At 46.8% G+C, this 9,696-nt stretch overlaps 1 protein-coding gene across 3 annotated transcripts; it reads right to left on the bottom strand.

The window, feature by feature from the left end:
- Nucleotides 1-329: 329 nt before the first annotated feature.
- Nucleotides 330-8,457, bottom strand: tekt4 (tektin 4). Of its 3 annotated transcripts, none has more exons than XM_045223403.1 (6): nucleotides 7,741-8,457; nucleotides 7,533-7,603; nucleotides 4,497-4,694; nucleotides 1,571-1,793; nucleotides 1,130-1,284; nucleotides 330-728 (listed from the first exon to the last, which is right to left on the bottom strand). In XM_045223403.1, exons 1-6 carry the CDS (start codon nucleotides 8,278-8,280, stop codon nucleotides 515-517), a joined length of 1,401 nt encoding a protein of 466 aa, XP_045079338.1. In that variant the 5' UTR covers nucleotides 8,281-8,457; the 3' UTR covers nucleotides 330-514. The 3 variants fall into 3 exon arrangements, with proteins under 3 accessions (XP_045079338.1, XP_045079339.1, XP_041696911.1); XM_045223404.1 differs by having other exon boundaries at nucleotides 4,497-4,640; nucleotides 7,741-8,453; XM_041840977.2 differs by lacking the exon at nucleotides 4,497-4,694 and having other exon boundaries at nucleotides 7,741-8,452.
- Nucleotides 8,458-9,696: the final 1,239 nt, after the last annotated feature.

A 9,696-nucleotide genomic window follows, 5' to 3' on the forward strand; every position in this document is an offset into this window, starting at 1 on the left:
GTGTACACTCTTAGACTAGTGTTTAGTGATCAGTGTACACTCTTAGACTAGTGTTGAGTGATCAGTGTACACTCTTAGACTAGTGTCTAGTGATCAGTGTACTCTTAGACTAGTGTCTAGTGATCAGTGTACACTCTTAGACTAGTGTTTAGTGATCAGGGTACTCTTGGACCAGTGTCTAGTGATCAGTGTACACTCTTAGACTAGTGTCTAGTGATCAGTGTACACTCTTAGACTAGTGTTGAGTGATCAGTGTACACTCTTAGACTAGTGTCTAGTGATCAGTGTACACTTAGACTAGTGTTTAGTGATCAGTGTACAGTCAGCTGTGACAGACAAGCCTTTACTGATTGACAACACAACTGGAAACACCAAGCAAATGCACACAATGTCGCAGTAGTCACTAATACAGGCTTGATCACACACACACACAAATCTCACGCACAAACACACACACACTCACACCCCCATCCCTCCCACACACGTCCCCATACCCCCCCGTCTCTCTCTCTCCTCAGTACCCAGACAGGGCTATGATGGTGGGGTAGCGGGTGCGGTGGGACATGCACTTCTCCCTGTCGATGAGCAGACTGTGGGTCTTACAGCCGATGTCCTTCTCCAGCGCCATGCGGGACTCCTCCAGGTGGGACAGGGAGCTCCGCGCTGCAGACAGCTGCTGCTGCAGGGATGACATGGTCTGGGAGATCTGACCTACCTCACCCACCAGACTGGAGAGAGAGAGAGAGAGAGAGAGAGGGGGGAGGACAGAAAGAGAGAGATAGGAGGGGAGAGAGGAGGGGGAGAGAGAGAGAGAGAGAGAGAGAGAGAGAGAGAGAGAGAGAGAGAGAGAGAGAGAGAGAGAGAGAGAGAGGAGGGGGGGGACAGAAAGAGAGAGATAGGAGGGGAGAGAGAGGGGGGGAGAGAGGAAGCAGAGGAGCTTGTCATACCAGTGTAGGTGTTTGTGAAAGATGGGAGAGAAAGTGTGATGTGTGTGTGTGTGTATGTCTGGGTGTATGTTTGGGTGTGTGTTTGGGTGTGTGTCCGTGTGCTTACTGGCTTGCGTGCATGTGTGTGCTTCTGTCCGTGTGTGTGTGTGTGTGTGTGTGTGTGTGTGTGTGTCCGTGTGTACCTGAATTGAGGGTTGTCCCTGCAGAGCTCCATGTGGGGTCTGTGTGAGCGTTGGTGCAGCCTGGACTGAGCCACTCTCAGAGGGGCCTCTTTATCATACAGAGCCTTCTGTAGAGACACCATGTTCCTCTCCTGAGCCCCGATCTGATCCAGGATCTATACACACACACACACACACACACACACGTATCAAACACAAACACACACACACACACAGTGTTGAGTTCAGGTGCAGCATTCTCTGCATTCTAGCCTCAGCTGAATAACCCTTAGGGATATGTTATGAATGCCTTTACCTCTTCTTCCTTTTAAAACATTCTCTTTGCCTGTTGGGTAGGCGCCAATCTATTTCATTTTTTGTTTAAATTGCGGAAGGCTTGAGTTTTGACACACACACACACACACACACACACACCCACACCCACCTCCCTCACCAACACACCTGAGTGAGGTGCAGTTCTAGCTGTGTCTTGGCCTCAGTGAGCTGCAGACAGCGCTGGCTGAAGGCCTGGTCTACGTTAGAGCACTGGACCCTCAGGTCCTCAGCCGTCTCCTGTAGGACCCTCTCCACCAGCAGCCTGAGCTCCACACTGGCCTGCTCCTCCCGCTGCGCCACAGACAGGTTGTCCTGGGTGGAACACACCCACGCATCACGGTTACACAGCCTGGGAGAGAGGAGGGGAAGGAGATATTAACACACACTGTTAATACACACACACACGTGTCCTGGTTAGTCTACACACCCTGAGAGAGAGGAGGGGAGGGAGATATTAACACACACTGTTAATACACACACACACGTGTCCTGGTTAGTCTACACACCCTGAGAGAGAGGAGGGGAGGGAGATATTAACACACACTGTTAATACACACACACACGTGTCCTGGTTAGTCTACACACCCTGAGAGAGAGGAGGGGAGGGAGACGTAGCCTACAGACAACACACACATGCCTCCTGGCTAAGCTACATCAGACACACACAGATAATGACACATATTAACTGTAAAGGGGGATTCATAGTGTTTGTGTTTGTTGAGGTGAGACTGACCAGACCAGACGTCGCTGTCAGCAGTGCATCACGCTGCATTACCTACTGAGTCTAACCTGTGAATGGGAGAAGGAAGGAGGAACTAACTACCACACTACTCACGTCATGCTGGACGCACAAAATGGTTCAAAAAGAGCCTCTCCTTTATCTCTGGACAAACCTCTAGTCTAGTGATACAAACGCATCACGGTTACACGCCCCGGGAGTCAGAGGACATGTAAAGACACACACGCATCACGGTTACACGCCCCGGGAGTCAGAGGACATGTAAAGAGACACACGCATCACGGTTACACGCCCCGGGAGTCAGAGGACATGTAAAGAGACACACACAGTTCCTGGTTAGTCTACACATTTAGAAATCCAGGCGAGAGAGCACAGTAGACACCTTGTCACTTTCTAAACGTGTTTAAACGTGTGTGGTTCTTCGCTGTGTATGAATATGGACATGAGAAAGAGCAGATAATAACATGGAATAGACCATGTCACTTTCAGTTGGTGTGTGTTAGTGTCCTCATATGACATGAACTGCTCAAACCAAGTCCATGTGTTATTACGCTGACGGTGGAGGCGTGTCGGAGGCAGCCAATGCTCTGGCACAATTTTCTAATCCCTACTTTTTAAAAATAAGAAAGGAACCTCGTCTGTTGACGTCGCGTGCTGGGAGTTGCTTGCTACGTTTTTATTGAAGTGGATTGCTACGTTTTGGGGGGATTTTAATCATCTTATTCCTGGTAAGAGAATTGTGTCTTCTATATTTGTCATGGTTTGTTGTAGTTTTTGTAGAGGACTATAATAATAATAATAATAAACCTTGATTGGCAGTTGTCTGCTGTTGTAATGAGCTGTATGCACTTTAAGATTTGAGATGTTAAGTTAGTACTTCTGCCTCACATTCTGATCTCATTATGATCACAACATTCTGATGTAATTCTCATTTGATCTCATTATAATCCCAACATTCTGATCTCTCTGCATGTTTTGCATGTTCAACAGGCTACATTAGAACAGAGGGACAGATTCCCCAGATTGTTGTTGTCTATTTAATCCTGACCAATGTCAGACACTGAAGATAAACATACCTCTTTTTTGTTTGTTTTTTTACCTGAGAGTCAGCATTTCCAACATCATTTGAAATGTTCAGAGTTTTTGGAACATTTTTGGAAAGACCTCTACGAGGACTGTTTGGAGGCCTGAGGTGGCCAACCTCACAGTCTAAAATGCTGACGGTAAAACCTCACGAGGGAGCTGGAATAAAGCATATTCAAGCAGAGACTTTGTCAACACCACCAACAACAGGGCTTAGAGGCAGCATCAATCTAGGTGTGGTGCAGACCATTGAGGCAGCATCAGTATAGGTGTGGTGCAGACCATTGAGGCAGCATCAGTATAGGTGTGGTGCAGACCATTGAGGCAGCATCAGTATAGGTGTGGTGCAGACCATTGAGGCAGCATCAGTATAGGTGTGGTGCAGACCATTGAGGCAGCATCAGTATAGGTGTGGTGCAGACCATTGAGGCAGCATCAGTATAGGTGTGGTGCAGACCATTGAGGCAGCATCAGTATAGGTGTGGTGCAGGCCTTAGAGGCAGCATCAGTATAGGTGTGGTGCAGACCATTGAGGCAGCATCAGTATAGGTGTGGTGCAGACCATTGAGGCAGCATCAGTATAGGTGTGGTGCAGACCATTGAGGCAGCATCAGTATAGGTGTGGTGCAGACCATTGAGGCAGCATCAGTATAGGTGTGGTGCAGACCATTGAAATCCAATACCCTGAAGGTCTGGATTCTGAGGCTGGGAAACATCACAAGTGGGAAGTCTTGAGGAAACATCCGGAGACTCTGATAGTGGATTACAAAAAAGCACTGGGCAAGAACAGAGTCAAAACCAACTATGTTTTCTACACAGCCCACCCCACGGCCTGGCGTAGTGCCCTGTGTCAAACTTACCCCAACACTGAAGAGAGAGACATCAACGATGCCATACAGGTCAACGTGTATGTGGAAGACAGTCACTTAAAGGGCGTCATTACAGTCAATCTCTATCACACCGGTACCGTCTTGGTGCAAGGCTCTAATACCCATCTGAATAACTTTCAACAGGACTTTCAGAAACTGAAGGAAAATCTGAAGTAATTTACATGCCAAGGAACATGTTAGAATTGCAAACGTATTGTGTTACATTTGTGTGAAATAGAGTGTGTAAGAATATTTTTAAAGGATATATTTGTGCATAATTATGTCAAGAATTGTATGCACTCATTCATCCAATAAAATATATATTTAATAAAAATAAAGAGTGTGTAATACAGCGACTCACTGGTCCTGGAGGTTGGCTGAGTTGGGGTGGTACTGTGTGTCAGTACTCATGTTGTTGTAGCGACCACACTGGTCATCCAGACTGTAGGCCTGGTACTTATCAGACCAGTCCAGCTCTAGAGTCTGCTTGGCATCTCTGTTACACCTGATACACACACACAGTGGGAGACAGTAGGGGGCAGAAAGCCAGTGTGAGGGTCTGGTAGGGGGTGAAAAGCAGAAGTGAGGATAGCCATGTGATTAACTGTTTAGCAGTCTAATAGCCATGTGATTAACTGTTCAGCAGTCTAATAGCCATGTGATTAATATATATATGTATATGCCATTTAGCAGACGCTTTTATCCAAAGCGACTTACAGTCATGTGCGCATACATTTTTACGCATGGGTGGTCCCGGGGATCGAACCCACTACCCTGGCGTTACAAGCGCCATGCTCTACCAATTGAGCTACAGAGGACCACTATTAACTATTAACTATTAACAGCAGTCTAATGGCCATGTGATTAACTGTTCAGCAGTCTAATGGCCATGTGATTAACTGTTCAGCAGTCTAATGGCCATGTGATTAACTGTTCAGCAGTCTAATAGCCAAGTGATTAACTGTTCAGCAGTCTAATGGCCATGTGATTAACTGTTCAGCAGTCTAATGGCCATGTGATTAACTGTTCAGCAGTCTAATGGCCATGTGATTAACTGTTCAGCAGTCTAATAGCCATGTGATTAACTGTTCAGCAGTCTAATAGCCATGTGATTAACTGTTCAGCAGTCTAATAGCCATGTGATTAACTGTTCAGCAGTCTAATGGCCATGTGATTAACTGTTCAGCAGTCTAATGGCCATGTGATTAGCTGTTCAGCAGTCTAATGGCCATGTGATTAACTGTTCAGCAGTCTAATAGCATGTGATTAGCTGTTCAGCAGTCTAATGGCCATGGGATTAACTGTTCAGCAGTCTAATAGCCATGTGATTAGCTGTTCAGCAGTCTAATGGCCATGTGATTAACTGTTCAGCAGTCTAATAGCCATGTGATTAACTGTTCAGCAGTCTAATGGCCATGTGATTAACTGTTCAGCAGTCTAATGGCCATGTGATTAACTGTTCAGCAGTCTAATAGCCATGTGATTAACTGTTCAGCAGTCTAATGGCCATGTGATTAACTGTTCAGCAGTCTAATGGCCATGTGATTAACTGTTCAGCAGTCTAATGGCCATGTGATTAACTGTTCAGCAGTCTAATGGCCATGTGATTAACTGTTCAGCAGTCTAATAGCCATGTGATTAACTGTTCAGCAGTCTAATGGCCATGTGATTAACTGTTCAGCAGTCTAATGGCCATGTGATTAACTGTTCAGCAGTCTAATGGCCATGTGATTAGCTGTTCAGCAGTCTAATGGCCATGTGATTAACTGTTCAGCAGTCTAATGGCTTGGGGGTATAAGCTGTTCAGGAGCCTTTTGGTCCCAGACTTGGCACTCTGGTACCATTTGCCATGCGGTAGCAGAGAGAACAGTTTATCACTTGGGTGTCTGGAGTCTTTGACAATTATGAGGGCCTTCCTTTGACACAGCCTGGTATAGAGGTCCTGGATGGCAGTGAGCTCGGACCCAGTGATGTACTGGGCTGTACGCACTACCCTCTGTAGCGCCTTGCGGTTGGATGCGATGCAGCCAGTCAAGATGCTCTCAACGGTGCAGCTGTTGAACATTTAGAGGATCTGAGGACCCATGCCAAATCTTTTCAGCCTCCTGAGGGGGAAGAGGCGTTGCTGTGCCCTTTCCAGGACTGTGTTGGTGTATTTGGACCACTATAGCCCCGTCGATGTGAATGGGAGCGTGCTCGGCCCTCCGTTTCCTGTAGTCCATGATCAGCTCCTTTATCTTGCCCACATTGAGGGAAGAGGTTGTTGTCCTGGCACCACACTGCCAGGTCTCTGACCTCCTCCCTATAGGCTGTCTCATTGTTGTCGGTGACCAGGCCTACCACCGTTGTATCGTCAGCAAACTTAATGATGGTGTTGGAGTCGTGCTTGGCCACGCAGTCGTGGGTGAACAGGGAGTACAGCAGGGGGCTAAGCAACACAGGGGTAGTGAAATTAAGAATAACTTTTTTTTATATTTGCGCTGCGTTGCCAGGTTACCATTTTTCAATGAAGCACTGTGTGTGTAGCTGGACACACGATAATGCCCCACTGTTCAAAATGAATTTTCAGGTAGGCTAAAAACAAATGGTTGATGGATGAACACACATACACACACACGTTTCAAATGTATTCACCTGAAAATAGGCCTATGTTAAATGTGCTAACTATGTTTTTTGGACCAAATGGACCAATGTTAGTAAAGTAATGACTGTTGGCACGTTGCAGTAGCACTTTTTGCAGAAGACACGTTTCAGTTGAATGTATTCAGTTGTGCAACTGACTAGGTATCCATCTCCTTTCCCTTTTAGCATCTCGGCCTCCTCGCTTTTTCCTTTGAATGGTTTGTGCGAGTACCTACGTACTGCAGACAGTAGGGGGCGCCATAAGACTAAAACTCAAAGGACACCTTTTTACCCATATCAGGGTCACATTCATTTAGCAGACGCTTTTATCCAAAGCGACTTACAGTCAAGTGTGCATACATTTTTACGTATGGGTGGTCCCGGGGATCGAACCCACTACCCTGGCGTTACAAGCGCCATGCTCTACCAATTGAGCTACAGAGGACCACCCATACCGGTGCACACTGAGCAAAACTTAAAACAATTTGCAATGGAAAACGAAAACGAGCGTTTCTTATTGGGCAACTTCAGGTAGTCCTTCCCTGTTTGAGTCTATTTTCCTTTGTTTAGTGCCTAATGAATAGGCTGCAACCCAGCTCAGCTGTCGTCCTTTAGGCCTTTCCTAGACTAATTGTGCGGAAATGTGTGATTACACAATACAATTAAAAGAGAGGATCTTATAAATGAACCATTTATGTAGTTATTGCTGATGCATCTGAAATATTAATGTTGGTTGAAATGAATGCGGGGAGAGGTGTCTAATTGTGTCACTCACTTTATTTGATTGACAGCCTGACTCAGCGTTCTCTTCAACAGAGCCTGGATGCTCCTGATCAACTCCACTTCCTGTGGCACACAAACACAACCATCAAGTTCTTTTCGGATGAGTGTCTAGTGAAATAACGTGTAGGTAACATTTTGTAATGATACAAGTATTTAGGTTTACTTGAGCAAAGACAAATCGATCTTATTGTTTTAATCACCTTAAGCAGCTCCTCCTCTACGCGGTCTTTAACCAGGTCGGGCCCCAGCCGCCGTTCCCGACAGGTTAGGTTATCCGTGGCGATGGCGAACGGGATCTCGGTGGCGTCCAGCGCCTTCAACAGCCTTCTCTTTTGCCGCAGGAGGAGGTCTGTCTCGGCCAACAGCTTTTCGATGTGCTGCTGCAGCTCCGACTTCCAGAAGTGGATATCCTGCAGTCTCTCGCCTAGGTGCCGCGTCCCCTCAGCTTGGGTGCGCAGAGTCCCGGCCTCGGTCTCCGCATACAGTGTTTTGGACTCATGGCGAATCCTCTCGGCGTTGTTTCGGTCTATAACGGCCTGGTGAAGGGTAGAGAAGTTATTGACGTGCCATTCCTCCGCGCTGTACTTGGCTGAACGGTACCCAGCGGTAGCCAAGCCGGAGGAGGGATGCAAGCCCTCCATGAATGTGGCCTCTGCGTCTGTGGGCGGGAGCGGATCGCCTGCTTGGGCAACTGACCTGCTGTCGAAATGGGGTCTGGACACTAAAACTTCCGAAGACATTTTGTGGAGAATTGGTGATACCTGATTTTAAAAACACTGCGATCCGACACAAGATTGTAGTGAACGGAGTCTCCGCATAACAACAGCCACACAGGGGAAGTGAAGAATAACTTTTTTGCATTTGCGCTGCGTTGCCAGGTGACCTGTTTCCAAGGAAGCATTGTGAGTAACTGGACACGCGATAATGCCCCACCGTTACAAAGGAATTATCAGTTAACAACAAATGGTGCATGGATGAATACACACACACACACACTTTTCAAATGTATTCATCTGAAAATAGGCTTACGTTAGGTGTGCTAACTAATTTGGGGACTTATATATACCAATTTATACGTCCAAAAATGGATGTAGCAACTGCGGATTGCCCCTTTAATTGATTAATAATAATTATTTTAATAATTTAAATAATAACTGTGACTTTTGAGATGACAGTGGCCCTTGTGTGTTTTTCATTAACACGCACGCACGCAGACACACACACCCAGACGTTATGCTCTTCTATCCTTGTGGGGACCTAAAATGTATTTCTATTCAAAATACTATTTCCCTAAATCGAACTCCTAACCACTAACTTCTTACCCTAATTCTAATCCTAGACCTAATTGTAACCCTAAACCTAACCCCTAAGGTTAAAATAGCCTTTGCCCTGATGGGGAGGTGGGAAATGTCCCCATGAGGGATATTATTCCTTGTTTTACTATCCTTGTGGGGAATTATGGGGATTTTAGGTTCCCACCAGGGTAGAAGAACCAACCCCCCACACACAGCAGATTCACACCCCTCCACCTCTTCACTTAAACCCTTTAGTGAGTCAGATGTCTCTGTTCTATTGATGGGAATCAGTGTCTTCAGGGTTGCGTCCCAAATGACACCATGTCCCCTAGATAGTGCAGTACTTTTGACCAGGACTCATAGTCATTTGGGAAACGCCCCTGGGTGTGGAATTTCCTGTTTCACTGGGCTTTGCCACACAATGATGATGCAATTACAGTCTGTCTGTCTGTCTGGAGGTCTGGAGGTCTGTCTGTCTGGAGGTCTGGAGGTCTGTCTGTCTGGAGGTCTGTCTGTCTGGAGGTCTGTCTGTCTGTCTGTCTGTCTGTCTGTCTGGAGGTCTGTCTGTCTGGAGGTCTGTCTGTCTGGAGGTCTGGAGGTCTGTCTGTCTGGAGGTCTGTCTGTCTGGAGGTCTGTCTGTCTGTCTGTCTGTCTGGAGGTCTGTCTGTCTGTCTGGAGGTCTGTCTGTCTGGAGGTCTGTCTGTCTGTCTGGAGGTCTGGAGGTCTGTCTGTCTGTCTGTCTGTCTGGAGGTCTGTCTGTCTGTCTGTCTGTCTGTCTGTCTGTCTGTCTGTCTGTCTGTCTGTCTGTCTGTCTGGAGGTCTGTCTGTCTGTCTGTCTGTCTGTCTGGAGTAGCAGCTCTG

Source organism: Coregonus clupeaformis, chromosome 11 (genome assembly GCF_020615455.1).
Source record: "Coregonus clupeaformis isolate EN_2021a chromosome 11, ASM2061545v1, whole genome shotgun sequence".
Lineage (NCBI taxonomy): Eukaryota > Metazoa > Chordata > Actinopteri > Salmoniformes > Salmonidae > Coregonus > Coregonus clupeaformis.

Coding starts and splice junctions, on each gene's coding strand:
- tekt4 (XM_045223403.1), bottom strand. CDS start 8,280: ATGTCTTCGGAAGTTTTAGTGTCCAGACCCCATTTCGACAGCAGGTCA. Junction 1,285..1,570: donor TAGAACTGCACCTCACTCAG/GTGTGTTGGTGA, acceptor GTGTGTGTATAG/ATCCTGGATCAGATCGGGGC. Junction 729..1,129: donor AGGGACAACCCTCAATTCAG/GTACACACGGAC, acceptor CTCTCTCTCCAG/TCTGGTGGGTGAGGTAGGTC.